General features: G+C 36.7%; 1 protein-coding gene across 1 annotated transcript in view; it reads right to left on the bottom strand.

The window, feature by feature from the left end:
* The window catches only part of DNAJC1 (DnaJ heat shock protein family (Hsp40) member C1), a 99,285-nt gene that overhangs the window by 6,103 nt on the left and 67,196 nt on the right, over positions 1 to 25,986 (bottom strand). The window contains exon 9 of the mRNA XM_040549823.1: positions 7,366 to 7,485. Coding sequence (XP_040405757.1) covers positions 7,366 to 7,485 — 120 coding nt within the window. The remainder of the gene's footprint in view (positions 1 to 7,365; positions 7,486 to 25,986) is intronic.

The following is a 25,986-nucleotide window of genomic DNA, read 5'->3' as shown; positions in this document are numbered from 1 at the left end:
TTATTGTGTTGCTGGACATACCGATACAATTATTTACTACTCTTAGCATCTTCCTGAGCAAAAGTTCTCTAAATATCTACTAAAGCTGCTAGTTTCTCAGCATCCTCTATCAGAAGCTTGCTGTCCTAGCGTTCACCCAGATGTTGCCTTTCTGCATGCTCTCCATTTATTTGTTGTGTAAAAAAGTCAAAATCTAAGGAATTATGGAAAAAAAAATCTGGATACGGCCTTTTAAGTGGTTCAAGCTAGTATGCAGCAATGAGAAATTTCTTGAATCTGTGAGGCTAATTTGAGTTAAAATCACATTTTTCTCAAAAAGGAAAGCCAGACACAGAAGGACTTTTCTTTCCTGGCTTTGTCAAAGAAATACGCTTTGCTGATCTTACCTTTCAGAACAGCACAGGATAAACTGCCAGATTTGAAGTTCCCTCCTCACAGCCAAAACACCACTTGCTGCACTGAACTGTTCTAGATCTAAACAGCTTTTTCACAACAACCACAATTACTTGAAGAACTGTTTGACCCAAGTCAGCCAATAATAATGACCCGTTCCTTTATTTTCACGTCACAGACTCAAAATTTGTTGCTTTATAAACTGTCTTCCTGTAAATTTACTGTAAGACTGCTAAAACTGTCTTCCAGTTTTAACAGATTGGTGAAACTTCGCATACTGAAACATCAAGCCACATCATTCTGCCTTTTTTTAAACAAATGTCCTTACTTATAACCTACTGGATCTCTAGAAATGAAGTACTTCCAATTAGAAGACGCACCTTTGCTTTGACACTGCTTCAACCAGTTTGCTTAGCAGGTTGTTACTGACTTTCCCAGAGGTGTGTAACATAACCGGTCTTTATCCGCTGTGTAAATTACACGTTGAATTTAATACTAACATAGCATATGAGAATTCAAGGCCAACATGCTTTTATTCTTGAAAGAACCAAGAGACATGTTACGAATTTTAACTGAATTTGCTTAGACCAACCACTGCCAGCCTCCAACAGTATGGTTTTCGTACGCTTACAGACTTTGAAGCTGTGCGTGACTCCAAACCTCGCCACGGCAGATGGAGAGAAGGTAGCTACGGCAGAAATCCCACCAGCTGTTTGTTTAATTATGGGGCAGTCGAAGATGTGGTCTGCAAAACAGGCAAACTTGGCCTAACTCACTGGATTCAGAACACCAGTTGTTCTCCAGTTTAAGTGCCTAAATAGTTAATTTCAAACAGCAGAAGAATTGCTCCCTTTTTTCAGGACACAAAGAACTCAGCAACTACAACTGGGATGATGTTAGAGACTTTGAACTATGTTTTTTTTTTGTTTTTGTCATTTAAAATCCATGTTTGTGAGTCTTTAGCTCAGTACTACTAATACTCAGGTAATAGGGAGGGGTTAGGCTCAAATGCCCTTTGCAACAACTGCTTGGACATCCTATTTTATCACTGTTGATGCAAACTGCATTACCTTTACTGAGAGCCAGAAGATTTGAATTCTGCAATGGAATTCAAAACCAACTCACCAGCATGTACATGGGACATTACATTATTCAAGCCACACTCAAGTTATAGCAGCACGGGCCTGACCTTCCATAAGACATCTATTTGAATTAAAGTTGGTGTCCCACTGGCTTCTGTAAAAAGCTTTCTCCTTTAAGTGGCAGGAATGCTCTGGCCATGCTTCACAAGAAGGAAATCAATCTGTTTTGCATTTGGGTACAAAACGTACCATGCTGCCCAGTTTTGCAAAAACAGCACCACCTGTACAACTGCGCAGAAGAATTTGTAAAAAATAAGAAAATAAAATAAAAATTGTGAAATGAGGGAATTGTAAACAGCAACTCCCTTTTCCTTCCCACAAAGTATCAACAGACACTGGTGTGTCTGTGGGATTAGACAGGTGTTTTGAAGATTTCACTCTCAGATTGAGGGATCTACATGACCTACATACCATCTAAATCCCATCTTAGATATTCATAACCTCTTTTGGACCTTGATCCCGAGATAGGTCTTTATACTTCAATAAGCAACTGAAAGAACTATTGATTACATAAATATATGCAAGCTGAGCGACGGTTTCAGAATATCCACCACTGGAGATCACAGTAACTGAGGTACCACATGCATAGGATATAAAATGAAATATAAAACAGACTTAGGAAAACACTTAATCTCCAGGAGCAAAAAAAAACACTAATAAATTCATTAACTTTTACATATGGATCGTTTCTCATATAGGTGTTTTCTTGCTGGCAGTGTAATGAGCTTGCATTTGCCCAAAATAAGAGATCTCTTTTATAATGACATATAAAAGCACAGTGCGTATGAACTCACGCACTTAGACTTAAAGGCTGAAGCTGTTGTCTGGAGAGATGGGAAATAATCAGAAAATAAGCACTCCCTCCAAACCTTGTGCTTTCAGGTTTCCTGATAACCCAGAATGCCTGCTCACATATATACACCTGCCTATTGTTTTTGCTGTCTACCTCAGTCCTTTTCCATATAAGCAGCAAATCCCTATCAGTCTGTTTTTGCAACACAAGTGCATGAGATTAGTGACTGCAGGAGCAAACAGAATCAGTTTAAATCCTGTAAGACAAGTGAATGATATTACTTCACAAGTATGAAATCTGAGATCTCTTTGCCTTTAATTTAAAAAACCTGTACCTAATAATCACATTAAAGTCTGTTTGGCATGCCAGACAGCTTTTACTTCCTCTGTTATTTTTACAATTTGAATGTCCTTTGTAGTTACTGAAATTAATTTATGCCTTTCAGCAAATATTTTTTTAAAACCTTTTTTTTTTTTAATCTATAAGGAGGCATTGTCAAGTAAAATATACTGTTACAATTTCACATCTAAGTGCTTTTTCTCAATCTTTGAATTCGGCAAAAGCTAACAATCCTTATAAATCTTCATAATGCTCAGCATTTGTCAAATCAAACAATGTAATTTTTGTAGAAATAATAGTCTTGAAATTCTATTCATAATTTATACCATAGAGTGTTCACAGTGTTTAGGAAATTCAAACACAACTTTTTATTTTGTTTTAAGAGGCCAATTATTTCCTTAAGTATTGGAGGACAGGAATGAGAACTAACCCTGGAGCAACAAATTCAACAAGGAAAATGGGTCAAAGAACAGATGTTCAGGGGATGGCAGAGAGCAGCGGTACAGGTAACCAGGTCAGCCGGCAGGAACTCTGATTAGAGTTAACTGAACTCCATTTCCCTTTCATAATCAAAATACTTGAAAATCTAATTTATACCACCAGCCAATTGCAATAAAAATGATTTAAAAAGCTGTAGAAGCTTTCAGTTGTGAAAGCAACACGATTTCATTACACTAAGGCAGTTGAAAGTTATCTTTATGGGAGAAGACTGATAAATCCCCAATATCCACATATTAAAATGAAAATTAGCGATCTAAATAATTAAACTAACTGAGCACAACTTCATCTGTTTTGGGCTGACTATTCATTGGCTAAATGGTTCAATGGTAATTCATTGGTTAAAAGGTGTTTTCCTGAAGAGAGATAAGATAACAGATACCCTGTACTCAACATGACACAAGTTGGAGTAACAAGCTTTCTCACAGTTTGTCTATGCCACGGTTGCAAGCTTAACCTAGCTGAGCTGAAGATCACAGGAATATGTTGCAAAGATATTTATGCTGGTATCAGATGAGACAGCATGAATAGAAACAGTAGAGCTGCATGAGCTGAGATGCACTACTGCATGGACACAGCCGCTTATTGTCAGATTCTGGCTGGCACTTTCCCACTGTCCTGCATCAGGTTGTGTGGACGTATCTGTTTGGACAGGGAATCTGGTGGACATACCAGGATAACAGGTCTTATAGCAATTCTTATTTGTGAAGTACTTTGAGAAATCCCACAATGAACACACTTAGATGTCTAGAAAAAAACACAAGTGATTTTAATAGCAGTAGAAAAGAAAAAACATCTGAAAGATTACTTTGTTAGGAATTACTGAATTTACGCACCGTCAAGCTAAGGTATACGCAGTGATTACTGACCAACTATATATAGTGACTATCTGGCTTTCATTTTACATTTTTTAAAGTGAGTTCACACATGCTTCCAATTGTAGGAAGGTTTTGTTTCCTCCCCCTTTCCTCCTAGATAGCTTGCACTTGCTAGTCTAATCACAGCCCGTATGAAGAGAGGGACCTAACCTCAGGCAGAATCACTGTATCGATGTCGTTTCTTGCAGATGTTTGTCTAACCTGGTTTTTAAAGGCCTTCAAAGTTGGATACTCCACAGCAGCTTATTCCGCTGCTTTACTATCCATTTTAATTCTTTGCCCTTCAGTGTCTAACTCTGCAGTCTATGATAAAATTTCAGGTAATTACTTCTTGCCCTATAAAACTGAGTCAGAGCATATAGCCCCTTCCTTCTTAACAGTTCTCTTTTTACATAGTCAAATACTTATATTCTCAGGTCATATTTTATTTCAGCTCAGCCACATGAATTCCTTCACAGGCTTTACTTATAAGTAACACTTTAGAGACCTGTTATTCTCTTCTGGACACTATATGGAATCACATGTTTAAGTGCAATACTGAAAACTAGACCCAAACTAAGGACGTAGATATGTAGGTTTACCATCCTCCTGTTTGTATTTTCTCAGTAAGATGATTGCCCACTGCCAAAAAAATGGCCATTTGCTGACCCCTATCTTGCTAATTATCTCTTGTAATCCCTGCATTCCTCCTGCTTTTTACAAGCTATCCCTAGCTGTTTGCCATCTTTCATTTGTGAACCTGATCACCATTCTGCTGTGCGTACTTGCACATATTGCCTGTTTCATTTGCCTACTGCAACCCATAACCCTATTTTTTGCATATTATTTCTCATTTTGTCCTGACCTTTCTGAATTTTACTCATCTTCCAATATATTTGCAGTTCCTCTTAGCTTTGTAAGAGGTACAAACAGTGAACAAGTTTAAGAAGTAGTTATGATATTCCATCATCTTTCTTCAGACAGATCAGGTGAAAAACTACTCTATCCAGATCACAGCCTGTTGAATTATTTGATAAACTCCTTCATTTGGACAATGAACAACTAATCAATTTTTCAAAACTGGTGGGATGGATGCATCCCTCATGCAGTGGGGGGGGGGTGTCCATAAAATATACTATTACACTGTCTGATCCAGGAGAGAAAGAGATGAGCAACTGAAAAGCACAACTTCTGTTGACACTGCATGTTTGTCTTTAATTAATGTCTATTTAACTTCGAATGACAAAGATCTTGAAGAAATTGTGCCAATATGAAAGATTCAATGGCCAGTACTTCCTACGTAGATGAGAATACGGTTTGGACATGTGCAAACTGAGTTCTAAGGTACCAAAGTAATGTTCTAGCAAAATCACAGAAGAATTTTCCAAGTAGAACAAATCTCTGGAAATAAGCAAGAGACTCAAACTTTTCAGGCCTTCTTTATACGTGAAAGAAGCAGTGCTAAAACTCCAAGCATTAGAAACTTGCTTCATACTGTTTAAAAAGTCATTAACAAAGATTGCAGATTGCAACGCAATAATAAAAAGAACAGGAACACTAATAAGCAGTCTATGTCGGGAAAGCTGAGCTAGCATCGACAGTGGGAAATTTTTAGAGAAATTAAAAATTGTGTGGAGAACACTTACATTAATCATATAGTTTCATTACTGGCAGTAAAGAAGGATTATGCTCAGGCCTTTCTCCACAAACAAAAATCCCTGAAAACCCCTTTTTTCATACAAGAAGAAGACAGCTCTTAGAACACAGACCTTTCTTTCATTTCTCTATACAATTCACTGAAAAGAAGAGCATGCTGTTGAGGACTTCGCACCTCATGGAAGAAGCAAGCAAGCTTCATTTTTCTTTCCAGCACTGGACGTGTGCAAGTAGGGTGTCCAAATATATTATATTATACAAAGGACTCTTAATAAAGAATGTTTTGATATCTGCCTCAAGGAAAAAAGCAGAAAATTGGTGCAAGAGGAAGTCTCAAGATGACTTTAGTTTTATGATGGGCATAATGTGGAAGCATTCCGCATGTTTGTATCGTCATTAACCAGCAAATTCATCCTTTTTGAAGGCAATCTCAAAGATCTATCCCATGCACACTGCATACTATCGAGTCATGTGAAATATTTTTTCTATTAAAATCTGCTTAGTAAAATGTAGCAGCTTTTAACAGTTACTCCACTTCAGTATGATGATGAATAACACAAAACAAAACAAAACAAAAAGAATCAATTCCATTTGCATAGTAGGTTAGTAACCTATTGCTTACTTTCATTTATTACTTGCAAATAATCTGTCTTGTTCTAAAATGATAGGAATGCAAATGGCTTGTTTTCCAGTATAAATGAGTAATGAAACTCTATAGATGCATTAAATCTTTAAAAATAACTTCTACAAACATCTTTTTGTGATTGTATCAATAAGAAAAAAAACCAAACACTTAAGCATTCAAATTGCCCAGAAGGTTATAGTGGGTTACGTTTCACTCCAGCTAGAGGCTTTGTTTCACGTTATTTAAGATAATTCCTAAAATATAATAAATGAAGAATATCTAATCTCAAAACGTACATCAACGGATTTAAACATTATTCTCATTAACCCCTCCAAAGCCTATAAAATAGGGTCAGCTGAAAAGGCTTTCAAATGGTCCTCAGCAGACACTACATCATGTTCTAGTGATCTATTGCTTGAAAAGGAAAAGTCTTTTACAGCCTAGCCCCTAAGGGTTTTAAGATCATAACACTTAAAATCCGTAAGTACAAGCTTTCTTTGATATGTGGTACAATACTATAAAATATGAATTAACAAGGAAATTAATCATTTTACACAGTATTATTGCCCACGCTATAATCTAGAAAAACGGACTGAAACAGTATCATATGTATAACTTGTTTTAAAGTTCCCAAAGATATTTCAGTTTAATTAATGGAAACCACCTGTCTAAACACCATTAGCTCATCTACGCTTTTTAAGGACTGGCTTAAAACAGAAATGTAATCTTTAACCAAGACCCACAAATATTTGCTTGCAGTCAAAGGGGGTTCCTACAAACCCTGAAGTGGCATTGTTTTGCTGTTACTGGGTTACAGTAGCTCGAGTCTCCAAGCACCAGAATCCCCCATACAGCTGATCAGTTACAGCTGTTAATTGCGGAGCGAGAAACTGGCTGACATCTGCTTCTTGCATAGTTAGTTAATGGTTCACTTCCAGGTCCTAAAAGGATTGTAGCCTCTCTCAAAAGACAATGTCAGCCCCCATATATGTCTGCCTTCTACACTGCCTGTCTTGTTCTGGTTTGTCACTCTCTCTACAATGCAAATCTGAGTGAACTCACATCTGCCACTGATCGACCCAATTCGTGAGCAATCTTTTCCCATCGACCTGGGGTCCCCCCTGGGAACTTAACCATACTTCTTGTCAGCTGGCTGAGGTCCTCTTCTGTCCATTCAGGTGCCTGTAAAACATTTGTAAAACATTCATTACACTGGGATATTGGACATATTTCTGTGAGGTAATATACTGGAAAAAATCCACACGAATTAATCAAATCTTGTAAAAAAAATACAATGTAATACTTTCAAATATCTAGGTACTATCTTCCCGTTTTATTGCAGAAAATACGTAAGAACAACAGACCAGCAGTGAGGTATTAAAAATGCTTACCATTCAAAAAATGCATTTTGTATATTACATACATTAATTCATTTAATCTATATTAGCATATTTATACAGTGGATAAACACTATAAAATTGCAGTAAAGTTAAAGCAACAATACTTTAATAAAAGATTAAATCTCGGTTTAAGATATAAAATTGTGATTTCTGTAATTTCACATGCAAGATTTTTTTCAGCAAAGACAAAGAAAAAATCCTCATTTTTATATTTCAAAAAGCTTCTCAACGCAACAGTCATTTTAGCTTTTAGTCACTGTAATCATCATATGTTTTAGCATTCTTGTATGATTCAGGAATGAAATCTGTTGATTCTAATATTCACTAGCGCTATTAAACAACCCCCACGCACCCAGCAACAAAACCCCAGTCACACCACAAACAGGACGCTTCTACAATCCAACAAGCAAAATATACTAAAATGTTGCACTCTAACTACAATAAGACAATCTGTTGGAAAAAAACATGCTCATAATGGCCAAATGAAAGTGAACAAAGCAAGGGAGCACACAATTACAGCAGCTTAAGCCATGAAATCTCGCTTGCCTCAGAAGGCAAGACACAGTAACCATCTTTGACATTTGCGGCATCTTCGGCGACATCTGCAGAGCTGAATCTTTGTTACAATCCGTAGTTTGCCATTTTATTTATTTTTAAGGAATTCCTTATGACATACCTCTTCTAATCACCATTTCCGATAATGACCAGCACATATCAAGCAGTTTGCATTACAGAGCCATCAGCACAGAACAACAGTCAGAGGTGAGTGACCCCAGGGACCATCTCCACAACTACAGCAAAGCTTCTCCCTGACACTAATCCTGCCTGTCATTCTCCCACTGTGCTCTAACCACACTGACATCCGCCTGCCGCACTGCGAGCTTAACTGGGCCCTTCCTGACTTTTTACTGTCTCCCCCAATCAATGGTTCAAGCGTGCTCTTTTCACCATGTCCAAATGGCAGCTTCACTCATAATCAAAGTGCATTGCTCCTGTTAAAGGGCTTCCCGAAAGGCTCCACCATTTGCATTCATTTGCAAAGCAAACTACTTTTATTCACTTTGTTCTGCTATCAAGAGTGTTCCCTGAAGCAGATAAATTGGCATAAATACAACCTGCCACTTAAAAGACAGTAAATAATAGCCAATAGTAGCAAGGATTTCATCAATCGTCCCGGTTTGGATCCATGTAGTCCTTTCTTCAATGCTGAAAGCCTCAGACATTCATATTTGGATAGTTTTTAATACAAGTCTAGCATATATTTGAGTCATTGCAGATAATTCAAGATGCTTAAATAATGTGTGTAACGTGTGCCATAGATAGCTCCTTCGTTACAGGCATAATGATACAATTACGCTATGGCCTATAGAAGAAATGGGAAACACATGTGACATCTCCACATAGCTCAATAATCTTCTTTCTTGTATTGTATTAAGCAAGGTGATATCTTGTTCTAAGATCTCTCTCTGAGATGTTTAGAAGGGAAGTTTTGGGGTAACATTCTACTTGATGAAAATTTTTGTCACTATCATTTCAATAATGAATTCTTATCGTGTTTTGGTTAAAAGCATTTTGTTCAAAAATTAGTCAAACTTCATATCTCAAAATTAGCCTTAATAAGCAGTTTACTGTAATTTTCTATTTAATCTGTATTAAAACTGTTTTTTGTTTGTTTTTTAGGTAAATTCACAGCTATTCTTTCTTACCACATCCAAAGCATATCTAAGCAATTACACACGGAAATCAGGATGATCTTTTCAGAGATGTGCACACTTCAGATGCTTTCTGATAAGTTGCATTTTCAGACTTCTTGATAAGCTTTTTTCTCCATGCTCAAAAACTTTACTAACCACTCGTAAATGTTACAGAAGTAATTTTATCTTCCTAAATAACAGACTATACTGTAATCATTCTTTAGATCTGAAACTAATTATATAGCCAACTCACAGCACAGGAATTCATTAGCCAAATTAAAATATCAACTGATTAATCTTATTTCAAGCTGACAATTCTAGAATGTAAAGATCTGAAACATCTATAAATTTGGAAAATCTTTGAAAAAGCTTTTAGGAAATCCACCCGTAACTGCTGAAGCTGTAAAGAGCTTTTGTGAATTTGCAATTCCTCAGCAACAGTTAATTGTGTCTTTAGATGCAACAGCGCCTACTGTGATCCACCTACTAAAAGCAGCTATGAGGGTGGTCATGGTGTGAATGTATTCTCCCTGTTCTAATCTGTAGCCAACTGTAACTGCGAGAGTCAAATAAATGCATAAACATACTGCTTTGTCACCTAAAACCATGTGTGTCCAATATTACTGAAACACTGGGCCAAAATTCATCTCTACAGTAAAGCAATGGAAGACACCACATGGTGAGGGGACAGCTGTTGTTACTACACAAGCATTCAGATTTTGCATCAAAAAAGCCCCGTTCTGGGATTAACTTCCCATACTGAATACAAAATTAAAAGTACAGAGTTGCGGTCTACAGTCTTGAAGATGAAAATAAACTACAAGCGTACACATAAAAAATTCATAGCACTCCCTTAAATGATAATCTCCTAACATGGTTTATCACACATAACTGGCAATATTGGAGGATTAGTTCATCCAAACCACTGTGGACCTTCTACAACAAAAAAAAATAAATGAATGCGGTTTATTGTTTAGCACCACTCTTACACATGCATCAGCACTTAGCAAGTTCATACCATCTCTTTCAGCATAAGAGTTTACACTATTAGTTTTTTTTTTTTCACAAAAAATAAGAGGAGCTATATTTTCAATGTCATGAAAAGCCGATTTTTAGACGACAAAGTATTTGTTATCAAGAAAGCAGAATGACACGTTTAGACCTGTTAATGTTAAGTATAAAACTTCACACTATTTTATTGATAAATTGGGAAGTGGTTAGTATTAGAGAGTTTATGAAGAAGTTTAAAAGGTATTTGCATTGACTTGACAACAAGAAGTAATTGGATTTTTTAGATTAAATTTTAGCTTTAGACTCTTCCTGTCATCAATACACTGTTAAATTCTTAAATTAAAATCAAAGTTGTAAAGAAGTTTGGATAATGTTTTAAATCTGGCCAGAACTTTGTGCTATGTATCATCTAAATTTGGTAATTTACTGATTTGAGCATATCTAGATAATGATCTTGCAAATGAACCATAAGGCAGCATGTACTTAAAAATATCTGTGGATACATTTGTAGTACAAGGGTTCTAGTGAACTCCCAAACAGTTTTGCAATTCAGGATACATTTAACCTACAAGTAAGTGGTGTTTCTACCCAGTAACCATCAGAACAGAATGAAAAAGTATTGTTGATTTAATTTCTTATCCATATTGCCTTATTCTTCTTATATTATTATTTTGTATTCTTAAAACGTATTGCTTTACCTGTATTAAATCTGAAGTTCTTCTTTTATCTCATACACTTCTGGTATTGTGATCCAGCTGTTTGCTGAACACTTAAGATCTGCTAAAACTCTAAAGATCTGCTAAATTATTAATGATCTGAATTCATATTCAAAGCCACAATACCTTCATATAACCCTCTGGTCCTTCAAAGCTCTTAGTCAAATCCAACTTCTACTAGGACAATTGTTATTACGTGAGCCAACAAAAAACAAAGCTACGTCGTTTCAGACCAATGGCCAAGCTAGGCCAGTAAGCTCATAATTACTGCTCAGAGAGTGCAGCTGCACAAAACTTTAACATATACTATGTGATAACAAGGACTCTGTTTATAATTTATCCTTTCCGGCCCCCCTCTCTTTGAAAAAAGAGGGGCCATATGCAGATACCAACAGTCAGAGGGAAGCAAGCATATATGTTAACCATAATTTCCCTAACTTTTTCCATACCTCCAATTATTTTCAGATCAAGGAATCTCTTTAGCCTGATTTCATTTTTTCTATTTAGTAACCCTCTATGCATCTCTCTTTCAATGGTTTGTCCACTCTTTCCCAAACTGTCTAAACTTTCTGCATTTGTGATATAGCCTTCGTGAGAAGCTGCACATATCTACTAGCCATTACGCAAAGAATTGCCTTATTTTTTGTTTTGAACGTGGCTCCTGCTAGCTTTGACAACATCTGTCTCCTGGTTTTGAGCGAACAACCAGCAAACAGTCTATGTCTACTCACCTCCGCATCACAACATTATTCAAAATATTTCCCTGTAAGTTGTTTCTTCCAGGCTAAAGAGTCCAAGCCTACGCAGCTGATTTCTCATGTAGAAGCCATCTCGTGCACAATACTGTTCTTCATGCCTTTTTCAAAACCTTCTCCAATTCCCATATAACCTCTGTGAAATTATGTACCAAACTGCACACAGCAGTCAAGGGAGGATTAATCATAAATTTACACAGTGGAGCTCTGACTGTTTTTACTACTGTTTTAAAATTGGTGCACCTACTAATACCATTCATTTTGTAATTTCAAAAAATCACCCGGCATAGAACTTATGCTCACCAGTCTGTACTTCCCAGAAACCAAAATGAAGTCCAAAAATCGGTATCCTATTTCCATCTCTCATTGCAACACTCATTTAAGTAATTGCTAAAATCCTAACAGCGGTATTAGATAGTTTTAGAGTTCTTTTTAGATAACTAATGGTGAACGAACATTATTTTTTATCAAATTCTGATGAATGCTTCAACCTTAAAACAGTTCCTCCCCATTTGCCTCCTATACCTGATGTTTACAACTCCCTAAGATCCTTTGTAGTAAACATGGGTGAAAAGGACTTCTAGCCCTAGCATCTTCTTGAAATTGCTTTATACTTTGATAATCCCCTAGTTCAACAAAATCCTTCACAGTACTCCTTCATCTATTTTGTTTGAAAAAAGTAATAATTTTTCACATGTTTAACAAGATGTTCCTCAGAGTTCTTGGGCATACCTTATTATGGATTTGCATTTGTGTTGCAAATCTTACACTCTTCCGCATAAGTCTTCCCCTTTCTGAAGCTTTTTTCCCCACTCAGGCAGCTCTCTTCAGTTTTAAGTTGGAGACATGAATAATAATTCCAGTAAAATGGGTATATCTAAGATTCCTCCACTGACTACCATGCTGATGATACAGAAGTTTGACATATTTTGAAAAACTTCAAGCACTCTGTTCATCCATCCTAACTGTATGTTAGTACATTATTTTTAAACACTGAAAAATAGAAAGTTGTAAGTTTACGCTGAGAATTTAAACATCTTGTAAACCAAAATTCAAATATCTTCATAAATGTATACTGTCAATGTTACAGCTCTCCTGTGTTTTTAGGGAAGCAACTTCCATCGATTCAGAAACTTCATAGTGAATATGGGTCAAAATGGAATTATTGTTAAGCTCATTCCTAAGCTGTGTAGCTGTGTACCTATATGGGGTACATATATGTACCTATATATAGGTATAATCACAGAATCATTCAGGTTGGAAGAGACCTCTAAGATTATCTAGTCCAACCTTTAACCTAGTACTAAAGTCCACCACTAAACCGTTCTACTAAGTTCTACATCCACAAGTCACCTGAAGACCTCCAGGGATGGTGACTCGACCACCTCCCTGAGCAACCTGTTCCAATGCCACACAACCCTTGCAGTAAAGAAGAGCCTCCTAATATCCAACCTAAACCTCCCCTGGCACAACTTGAGGCCATTTCCCCTCCTCTTGTCACTTGGTGCGTGGGAGATGAGCCCGATCCCCACGCTGCTACAACCTCCTTTAAGGTAACTGTAAAGTACAAGGAGGTCTCCCATGAGCCTTCTTTTCTCCAAGCTAAACAACCCCAGCGCCCTCAGTCGCTCCTCATAAGACTTGTTCTCTAGACCCTTCATCAGCTTCGTTGCCCTTCTCTGGACATGCTCCAGCAATGTCCTTCTTGTAGTGAGGGGCCCAAATCTGAAAACAGTATTTGAGGTGAGGCCTCACCAGAGCCAAGTAATATATAAGCTTACGTATATATATATATATATATATATATATATATACACACATATATGTAATTATATAATTATACTTATTGTTTCCTTAACCTCTGGCAGGCAGGCAACCACTGACAGTGTTACGTGGTGCTGCCACACTATTCATATAATAAGCTGTATCTTAACACAGAAAAATGTGTGTTCTGATAGAAAAAAAGGAGGGGAAGAGGATGAGAAGTAAATATAAATCAAGCTAAGCAGCAACTACGTGAAGCAGTAAGGCAGTTTTTAAAGTTATGACTACATTCAGAAAGTTGCATATACTCCAAAACAGTAGTAATCAGTCATCTGACAGAAAAAGTGGCAAACAGTGACTTAAACATGAAACAGTGGATGAGCTATATACTCACAAGATGATTGCTATTACACTAGATTCATTTTACTGTCGCTGGCTTTCACTCCTAGCCATTGGCCCTCTATTTCTTCCTCCCAGACTGAACAGCCCTTTAGCACCAAGGATTTCCTACCATGAAGGTACCTGCTAAAGCCAAAAAACAGTAAATCCATATTGCTAGAGAGGGATCCCTTACAGCTTACAATATACTGCTGTAAGGGCAGCTGCTCTACAATTCATTTCACGTGTTCACACTTGGGGTTCTACCAGGCTTTGATTCTACATTTAATATGAAGCTCTCCAACACACAGTAGTTAACGTGACCAGAAATATGCAGGAATGTTTCAAATACCTGCCTACATTTCCATAATGCAATCTGAATATTCTTCCTAGACAGTAGATAGTTTTCAAAAACATGAAAAATAATTCAAATTATGACATTTTCAAGGCTTTTGAAATGAAAATTTTCTGCAGCATTTATACGAATCCCAGATTAGTTATGTGTGCGTGGTGTTTTGTTGTTTTTTTTCTTCCCTGTTTGTCATTATAGCAAACCATAGGAGGAAAAGACAGGTTATTTCTTGCTGCATTCTCAAAATCAAATCTACTTTTCCATCAAGCAAGCCAGAGGAAAAATGTCACAATTAAATGGTTCATAAATATAACACTAAAATTACTATTTAAGTCAATGTAATTGAACAGAAATTAAAATGTAGTTTTTAATTGCATATTACAACTTAAATGGTTGCACTTAGCAGAAAGTGTTAACTCATTTATTTTTTAATTGTTAGCTGCTTCAAGGCAATGCAGAAAAAAGTGAGAAGCTCTTCAGTAAATTTGATTGTAGGACACTCAGGCATGCAGATCAAATAAACTATCGGTTGAATAGGTAATTAGGTTTGGCCTGTGATACATTAATGTGGAGACAAATTCCCAAAGAAAGGGAATAACTGTTTAATTGAATTCTCTCTCAAAACACCACTCTGTTTGGATATTTAAAAGCAGTTTGAAAAGTATTTCCATTTGATTTAGAACATGACACTGCAAATCTTCTAGAATACATGTCAGTTAATTCTTAAGGAAAATAATTCTGTAGCTTTCATAAACTTCAATAAATAAGTGCATAAAGTATAAGTAAACAATAGACTGCAAGTGGCAACTTTTTTTTTCATAATTATTTGATACATTTTAAATCTTTGGCCATGCTGTTCAATTTGCTAGGTGAGATGAACCCAAAGACATGCAGATACATTAAAGCATATGATTAGCCTTTATTATTACAGAGTGTTTGTGCTTGCAGGCTTACTGTTTGTCTCACACAATACTAGGCAGACTAAGCAAGTCTCAAGCACTTAACAGCTTTGGGCAGTGTAAAATACACTCTTCCTTGGCGCACACCAGGATAATGTAGCCTGTTATGGGTATTTTGAAACTATTAATATATGATATTAAAAATATATATTCAATATTCTAAACCATACTCAATCTCAAAGACTGTTGTAACAAACAAGATATTACTACCCTGCTAATCCTGTTGACTGACACCCTCAGCACTGCCCACTTCTGTCCTTTGTTCAGCTTTTCTGTCTTCTTTCCTGGCATACTTTATCATAAGATAGATCTTATCTCACTAACTTCTAGATTTGTTTTTTTTTTAACCTTGGTCTATTGCTGGCAACCTGTTTCTCCTTCCTTCCTTCACCTTAAATAGCTTATCCAAAAAATCAGTGTCTGTTATGTTGACCCGTGCCTTTCTTCATAATGCAGCCTGAACTGTTTCCATCAGAATTACTTCAACACCACAACTAATGTCTGAATAACATTCTTTCTTCCGTTATTCCCTAAAACAGCCTAGATATTCTGATTTCTTGATTTTTACCCTGAATGCAGATCACAAACATGCATGAGCATACTGCACAACTACAGAGCAGTTATCACCAGCCGTAGTATTCAAATATTTCTTCTATGTTAAGTACGGCTCATCGAGTTAGCTCAATCAATATATTAAACTCAAAGGTGCTCCTGCACCTTTTTCCAAGTGTACAAGATGACCACGGATGATAACATTCTGCTATGCGAATACCAAAATTTACAGATTTGGTTTCAAAATACTAGTTCTCTTTAGCAGAGACCAAAGGTTCAGAATGTTATCTAGCCTACAGCCTAACATTTCTGTACATGGTTCAAAACAACTGTGCATTTTGGTTGTGAAGAATATATAAAAAGAAAAATAATCTACTGACCCAATGGAATATGTCCGGGAGAATCAGAAACAATATGCACTTAGGACCCCAAACAAACTACCCGGAAAACATCATGAACATGGACTGTATTAAGTTTTTTCTTCCATTTTGCAACAGTCCAAGTTGTCACGTAATAACACAGGAAACAAAAAATCTGACAAGTTTTCACAAATTCGTAAAACACATCTGTGATGGCAACTTCAAGCATCTGCACTTCCAAGGGAAACATAAATTTCAAAATTGTTCTTAATTATCATGAAATAGTGTTTGTACAACTGAAAAAAGAGCAACACTACTTCAACTACTTAACATATAAACACTGAATCTGCCTGTCAAATTACCAAATATAATCATGAAGCCTGGGCTAATTAAAAGTTGAAGTTACCCTTCCTTTTTCTCAAACACAGATTTTCCCCACTAGTATCAGCAGAGAAAAGCATACTTAAAACAAACAAATACTACACGTTACTAACTTAATACCTAGACTCTCCATTGACATTATCTTCATAGACCTGTTATAATAAAAATTTATAGTGTGAATTACAAGCACCACCTAGTAAATCATAAAAATTGAAGTATTATGTTTTCTTTGCTCACGTGAGCACTTTAACAAATGAATCCATGCAAAGTTTCTCTCACGATTAAGACGACGACACCACTGTAAGGACGTTGGATGGCCAGAATGCTGGTGGTTCCCTAACCAGGCCTATGTAAAAAATCTGATGTTACACAACACAACAAATCCGCTATTTTCATAAGTAAGTGCATGCTGTGAATGCATGCTTACGCTCTGAAAGTCCGAGGGCTGCAGCCAAACGCAGGTTTTCCTTTCACAGCACAGCACTCAACTGCAAATGATGCGTGAACCTCCCCTCCTTCACAGTGTGCACCTTAAGCATAGTCACCCTATTTCTTAAGTGCTGCCTCCTGGAAATGGGGGGGAAGTGCCGTAACCACTATGAAAACACACCTCGACTGCAATGTGCAGCTTCTCATAATACGCCATCAATTAATAGTGCTCTCCTCTTTTGTGGGTTTGGGTAAGTAATATATAATCCAGCTACATTTTATAAAGAATTCTTCAGGCCAAATAATTTGCATCCCAACTCCAAGGGTACTTAACTTCAAACATGGGCACAATTCCTATTCACTGAAACAGAATGCAACTGCATGCTTAAGTGTGCTCAGCTGAGGGTTTGAAGACTAAAGGTGGTATTTTCAAGACTGCTTCCTGCCTGTCAAAAACTATACAGAAAATGGCTAATAACCAGATTGAGGTTCTCTGAAAATTCCTAAGTGGCAAAATGCTTATGACAATAGTATCAAATCATTCCTCAGCAAAGGCAGGATTACATATTTATCTTTACTGCAGAAACAAAAGCCAAATATCTCACATTGCTCAGTGTATTTTTAGTTGCTGGAGTCTACCCTAGATTATAATTTCTGGGCAATTTCTATAAATAAATGTGACCAGAAGCCATTATAGTCATGGTCTCAGGAAGAGAAGGAAAGAAGCAGCATTGTGCATTACGCAAGAAAGTCAGATCCTGAATCTAACCAGATTTTTTTTCACCTGGTTTGTTTGGAAAAGACGATATAGAAATATTGAAAAATCAGTATTGATTTACATTTATAAACTAAAACTAGATTTATTTGATGCTAGCTTCATTCTCCAATTTAAAAATAGCTAAACTCATACAGAGAAAAGTAACTATTTTGCCACAGTCTAAACATTTCAAATTTACATTCAAAAAGCTGGAAAAAGAATGAGTGAAATGCACTACAGATGCTAATGCCATGAACTGCAAATTCTTTCTGATCCCCAAGTTGTGGATCCTGTGAAAATCCCATTTCAGGGATATTTATAGTCCCTGCCTCTGGTTTACTGGGGAAATTCCAAGGATATGTGTCAAAGCTGGACTGCTCCCTCTCCTTTTTGCTGGATGGGCCGCAGCAAGTGGGGCAAGGTCACAGCGAGTGACTAGCTTCCATCTCTTTCTCCAGCTGCTACCCCTTACACACGACTGTAGTCTCCTCCTTGCTTCTTTGCTCTTCTTTTCTGCATTAGAGACAGGGGCGACTGTTCATTTTGGGAAGTGACAGGTGGGAGTACTGCCAAGGGAAATTGGGATTTCCAGTGCCTCCTGGCCCTACCTGGGCCCTGCTGGAGCAGCCTCCCCCAGACTGAGAGGAAGACAAGATCTGTGCAATGAACACTAGTATTTACAAGCGATAACCTTCTTGCAAATTTATGTGGAATGGATACAAGAGTCAAGTCAGAAGAACCACTCCTAATGGCAAGAGTCAGATTGTCAAGGGCTGCTTGGGAAAGATCACGTCCCTCTTTCTCCTCACAGGTACCAGGCTTCCTTATGTCAACTACTGAGTCTCCCTGTGACAGACAGCCATCATGTCAGCCTCAGAAATGAAACAAGGCTTAGGACATGAGGTAAATGAAGATGTTCAGCCTGACTTCTAAAAGTTAACATAAGAGGATTTACATTAGCCCTGGAAGTGATGCAGCCCTAGCCTGGGCCCAGGCAGGTGTCTAACTAGAGGTTACAGTGCTGCCCAGTGCGAAAAGAGAGCTGTGACTGGAAAGCCCTGCTGCTTTGTCCACTTTGAACAATTAACTTGAGCTTTTGGTGCTTTTAAGCTGTCAGGCTTCAAAAACTGAGGTCTTAGTACGGAAAACGTACATGTAAAATTGTGTGGTCAGACAACTAGGCTGATGGTTGGACCAGATGATCTTGAAGGTCTCTTCCAACCTTAATGATTCTATGAACTATGGCTGCAAGTCACATAAATCACTTCTTCAGGAACACAGATTCAGTTGGAAAACTGCTGAAAGTTGTACCTGGACACCACAACATCGGCCGCGCGGAGCTGAAATCAGACTGTATGAGTCTGCTCTGCCCAGGACAAGAACCTATCCTGCTATATTTAATTAGACAGAAAGTTTAAAAACTCAATCAAGATCAGGAAATATCAGACAAATGTCAACTGTGCAGTCTTAATTCAGTACATCTGCATTGCTGTTTTTGTATTTTTTTTTTTTGAACTAGCATAAGAGTGTTTATATAACATATTGTTACTACGCATTGGAAACGCCCTTAGGGGAATACATATTTTGCCTGTTTGTTTTCTTTGCAATCTAGACAATTCTGGTAGTCCTGTGAAACATGCACCGTTAACAAAAACTTTTTCCCTGGATGTCACACCAAATAATTAATACGATATTTAGATTCTTTTCTATAATCTCCTTAAAGGTTCCTAGCACAACTTTCCTGCTTGTGTGGATTACGACACCTCCCCACCCAAACTAGTTCTGGCCAGCCACTGTACAGCTGAGAGCAGAGTATTACTGAATTACATATTTATAAACACCTCATTACTTTCTATAAATAAAAGAATAAATAAAGAAATAGACTTTCCTATGCTTTGTCAACCTATCCAACCTAAATAATAGGTCAAAGAGAGAAAGACATAAAAGGAAATATATAAATTCCACATTCTTACATAGCAGTGGCTCAGCTGGCATTTACTCCCAGTCTTTTTCTATTCCTGACTGATTTTGGGCAGAACTCCACAACTCTTGGTGCAATGTTTATCACTTCTATCATTTACACGTTCTGGCATTTACACCAGTCACAAAAACTCTATTTTTTTCTGAACACATCACTATGATAATTTCTTTTCTTCATTTTGTATTTATAAATACAATTTGTTCATTGTTGGATATCCGTCATACCACTGAAGACATCAACTTGAGATGTTAGTCAAAGAATTTATTGCAATCATCCTGCAACTTAATTCTTCCTTAAGAAAAGCTGAGAAAGTTAAAGGCATTGCATGTTAAATACTGCAAATGAAATTAGATTTTTACCCTAATGATTTGCTATTCACGGCTGAAAAGCAGAAAGGTCTTATTCCTGATTTAAAGATGTGGGTCATCATCCCCAAGGAAAACTAAAAATAATATTTGAGAAAAAATAAAATAAATCACAGTTTCTTCTTGAAAGCTATTCAAGCCCAAAGTAAAGTCCATAGGGGTGTAAATATTTCAGGCACAAGTCTGAAATAAACATTATTTTCTGCATTCAGGGAAAAAGGATTCAAAAAGCAAATAATTACATTGTTTCTAAAGAAAATTAAAAATACATTAGCTGTATTTTTAACTGAAGAGTTATTTTAAAATGTAAAACAACATTTTACTCATGCTAAGTCTGCAACATCTGCAGTGACACAAACCATAATAAACCACAGGAAAGCCTGGAGTCTTCTGACTTAACACTTTCAGTACCATGGTAATGCAGATTTTTATGTTTTTTTAAATGAAGTTATCTTTTCAGTGACACTACATTGCTTAAGAGATTGGTAATAGAATACTGAGATTTTCACCTCAGGGTCACTAAATTCAATATGGCCCAGATCAATAGTGACTCCAAGTCATCACCATTTGATGAGAGTTTGGAGCTCAGGTTAAAATGTATTATGAGCTTAGACTAGCTCCTAGTGAATAGCATCATAACTGACACTAACAGGTATGGTTGCTGGCAGTCTCAATATAGAGGCTTAAACTCAACAGGCATACAGAGTGATTTACTTTCTCAACCTACAGCAATCCCTCTGGGTCAGGCACACTAGCAGGACACCATGTGCAACCTCAGACTGCTAGTTACTCACGTGTCTCTGTCCCAAGAATAAAAGAGAGTTAGAATATAAACACACTTTTCAGATACTGCATTTCTTTCATTGCTTAGAGTAAGAAATCTGAGTATTTCAAAACTAGGTGACCTCAGGTAGCACACTAAAACAGTATAACCCTTTCCCTCAAAGACCAATTTATTAAAACATCTGGTTTACGCAGCACCTTAATCCTGCTAAGATACAAACTGCTTGCTTGAAGAATTAACATTTTTTAAAAGCCTGGAAACTGTATTCAGGTAATCTGTCATATGATGTCTGATTAGAACAAGCACCATTTTATTTGCTACTAAAGAGAAAGCATACTCAGATTTCAAAGCAGCACAGATGTGGGAAGATTCAAGGCAGAAGAGAGCAGGTGGCAGGCTAGCTGGCAATTATGAAATGTGCAAGATTATAAAATGACTAAGATTTAATTGTCCAAACCATACTTTTTAAGCTAACAAAATAATAATTTAGTATTTGTATAGCATTTTGCCTTATAGTGTTATAAAGGGGAGAGACCTCTGTTGTTTGGTTACAGCTTAGTTATTTTATACCATTGCTCCACAGCCAGCTTTCAAATAAAACCTTCATGATCACATAGCTGACTCAGACATCAATATCCCATCTATGACATACAGTGCTTTGAAGGCTCAGGCTGAGAAAAATAAAAAATACAATCAGCATTTTAACCACAAAGAGTCCAGTACAAGATCACTACAGCCTACAGTTCAACAATTGGAAAAAAAAAGGTAATTACTATGTTTCCAGCATCTACTAATAAACTGTAAATCAATGTTTACGTATACTTTTGTAGTATTTTTAATTTTCATAATTTAAGGACAAAAACTAAAATGTAGAAAATGCAGGAGATTCAAGTTATCTAAGCTTCCCATCTCTGTGCACAAAAATAGTTTTTACTACTCCTGCTTTAGTAAAATCAAGCCAGGTGCTCCAGCAATATCAAAAACGCCCAAATGCCAAGAAGTGCTGCAGGATGACATGAAAAACAAAAATAATGAGAAACATGATTTTTTATCCATACATCTGGTCCAGCTGGAAGGGATCAGGCATTGTCTTTCTCCACCTTTATTTCCCCTTAACAGAGCAAGCAAATATCAAAAGGTCAAAAGTATTCATCCCTCATTGAGGTAGAACTTGGAATCCTATCTTCAGAGATGAATGAAGTCAAATAATGATATGGAATGAATAGGAGATTCCAGTGGGAGAAAATGAGGAATCTGTAAACCGAAAGGAATTATAATCCTGGTCCCACTGAAGACTGTGATAAATCTCCCATTGATATCTCAAGGGCCAAGATTTTCCTGCAACAACATTATTCACATAAACAAAGAACTCTTGTGAAAACGTTTGATACAAATCATGCAAAATCAAATCAGAACAAAGATTATGAGAGAAATCCCTCTGGTAGAGAAATTACTTGGAAATGATTCATCAACAGAGTGACTCCAGAAATGGTAAGTACACACATTCTTTGCATGAATATTTGCAGAAAGAACAGAACAAGTTCAGATGTAACAAAGCATGTCCGTTAACAAGCTGCTCTTTTTTCATCCAGTTCTACATAACAGGTTGCCCTACAGGAAAGTGAAGGGTTAAATGGCTACAAAGCAATGAAATAATGCAACCTAGAAGGAAGCCCACAGTAACACTGCATTTTCCTTAACTCTTAACAAGCATACACAAAACACTTAATCTGGTCAATTTTTGATGACAGGTAAGTAAAACTCAGAAGCTCAAGTTAAGTAAATTTAGCTACTTATCTGCTCGTAATTTCTAATCTGGCAGCATAAACATGTAATGACCAAACAAAAATAGTTTTAGAAATTCTTTAAAGCAAGTACTGAAAAAGTTTGTCAACTGGCACGAGAATGAGCTTTTAGTAATTCCTCTCAGCTTCGTAGTCATATGCAGTTCGTATGAATACTGTAAACAGTGTTACATGAATATGCAATTTAGGGCTAGCTAAGTATGTATTTCCTATACTGAAAAAAAATCTCAAGAGTCTCATTACTTCATTTCCATGCTCTCAAATACAATTGAGTCTGTTCACGCTATTTTTAACAGAGGGAGTTCAAGAACAGGATAGACAACCGAAGAAGGTTTCATAAATGGTTTGTGTAACATGCTCTAGTTATGTGTCTCCACATACACATTCATACATTTCAATTTAAACTTCCTTGTTGCAAATTAAATTCAGTATTTCTTTCTCTCCAAATTTATGAACGGTAGTAAGTATTTATCATTTTACCTAGAACAGCCTGGAGTGGCCTGGAAAAACAATGCATCCAGTTATTCCCAACAGCTTGCCTTTTCTGGACTAAAACTCAACCTATTCAACTTTTCCTCATAAGTAAAGATTTTCTGTATTTCTTTTATTGCTGATCTATTCTTCCTGTTAACTTTTTTTTCTTTCTGAAAAGTGTTACAATGAAAACTATACAAAATCCTAAATGGGGGTGGACCACTGCTGCTGAGAAATGCAGGAAAATTACTTCTTAGTTCTGTTACACCGAACATTATCTGAACATCTCCCAAAGGAGATTTGCCATAGTTTCTTTTAACATCCAGTTTCAAGTACAGTAACAACCTGGTGAGACAAACTCCCTTGAGAACAAGGTAAGCTTAGGTCCCTAAGTAAGAGAGGAGAATAACGTTATTGCACTAGGAGCGTGTTTTCAATGAGCTATGTACCCTTATGAGAAGTTGTATGTATTTTTCCATTATTTTGCAGATCATTTTAACTTGCCTAAGGAAGCTGTTTTCATCTCTATAGCCTGTTCCTTTTCTACTTCAATGTTTAAATCCTGTGGAAACAGTAGTTAATCAGTACATTAATAACTTCAACACCATATACAGACAACATATAGGAAAAAAATGTTTCTAAACTATCAATAAAAATTAGTAGACCAATCTGAAACACACGTTGGTACTCCCCAATCTATTTTATATTACTTTCCAAGTATATTTGCATTACTACTATTCCTTTTTTAACTGACAGGTTACTTGGTAGGTTGACACACATTTTTTCCTTCTTAAAACAAAGAAGAACTGTATTTGCTCTTCTGTATCATCAAATTGTATCGTCTAGACTTGGGATACCGACATCAGAGACAGCAACTCCAGTACCTTAGTTCTAGATGGATGATGTAGTAACATACTGTTTTATTGAGCCACTTTGATCTTTTCACATGGATAACCGCTCCCAAGTCTGGCTTACTGCATGTAGTGCACATCCCTAAGCTATCGTAAGAGGGAGCAAAAAAAAAAACCAAACAACTTAACAACCCTTCAAATGAGTGAAGCATGACAATCACAAGAAAAAGTCTGATGGCAAAATGATTTGTGAAAGAGTAACTTTTCCCTCAAACAGAAATGAATGTTACACATCACTTTATTGTATGTCCATGCAAGAAGCAGAAGAGGGAGGTCAGAGACAGATGCCATCCAGGTTCACATCTATGATGTGTTATGGAGGAAAATACAACTTTCCAAATGGAAAATGACAGTCAGAAACAATTCACTTGTGGTACAAACATTTTCCCAGAGAGCTTATTACAAATCATATGACACAAACATCCGTATATAGGCATACAAATGTCTCTTAGAAGCTACTACAGCCAGTAACATATATTCTCAATTTCTTTGCACAGTTTATGAATCTGTTGCTCTTTACTACTGTATTAAATGTTTATTTTACATTGCAGCTACATACTAGATGTCATGGGGAGGAAGCATACCTCATCACAGCTTGTTCAGGTCAAACACCTTACCCAGACAGTATACCTGCAAACTGCCTGTCAGTCCCTAAAATGTTAACCCCATTTGTAACAGAATAGAATTCAAAAAATTAGCTTATGGATCAATGAGATGAGATTCAGCAATACTGAACCTCCAAGTATAAGCGTAAAAAACCAAATTACTTACCTTTTAAGAAGAGTTCTTCAAGATGTTTTCATTTCTGTGATTCTTATTTCTGAAAGGATGTACATACAGCTTTTGTTCCCTTAGCAGTGTCTCTGAGGACACAGCTTCTACGTACGTTGTGTAGGAGATACAAAAGCATAGATGGAATAGGCCTAGTCTCATTCAATGGAAATCTGAAGGAAGACTTTCATGGAAAGTCAAAGAAAAACGCAGCTTCTATTGGAGGGGTAGCTGAATTTAGGGATCCATAGAGTCAAACATACAACCAATTCAAACTATAGTAAACAAACATACATCTTTTCTTCTTTAATAATTTGCCAACACAGACTGGTAGAAAAAGCTGGTTCACAGAAATTAAACTAGCAGGAATCCACAAGGACTTCTTGTGTTAAGGTACAAAAAGCAATCAGTGACTGTAAACACGTGCTCTTAACTCCCAGGCAACTCACCCACAGAACTAAGGATTGGAGTTCCTACTTAGAGAAAGTGGGTGAAAATATGCTCTAGTGTGTAAGGAAGGATTCAGAGTTTCAATTCCTTACACAGAAGCGAAAAGCTGAGCATATTTGCAGAAGAGATCTATTACAGAAATATAAAAGTAAACATAATGCAGATGTACTAAATAATAGAGAAAGAGAGAAGCAATAGGCATAAAAACATACAGCAAGAGAAACTTGGCAACTGGGAAGTCATGAAGCTTAGGAATCCAGTACTGGCAGATGAATAAATCTGACATACAAGATGCAAATTATTTTTGTAAAAATTTTAGGTCTGTATGAAAGAGGAGAGGGAGTATTTTCTACAGGCTTGAAACCAACTAATGGAGTGAGAAAATCTGCAGCACGGAATAAACAAACAAATGACAGAAGGAACTTTTTTCACTATTTTGACACTAATGTCAATGTGTTGCCCTAATTTCACCCGGAACACAATCCTTCTCATCTCAGTCTGCCAGGCAAGGCAGATTTTCAAGTAAGGAGTCCAATTTACAACATTTCTTCTGTCATCTCTGTAACTCAGTTCTAAGATGAAAACTATACATTTTCAAGCCACTGCTTTTTAATAAACTTTACCAGAACTTAATT

The sequence above is a fragment of the Cygnus olor genome, chromosome 2, assembly GCF_009769625.2.
Source record: "Cygnus olor isolate bCygOlo1 chromosome 2, bCygOlo1.pri.v2, whole genome shotgun sequence".
Lineage (NCBI taxonomy): Eukaryota > Metazoa > Chordata > Aves > Anseriformes > Anatidae > Cygnus > Cygnus olor.
The sequence above is the reverse complement of the archived record's forward strand: the minus strand, read 5'-3'. Positions and strand labels throughout refer to the sequence as shown.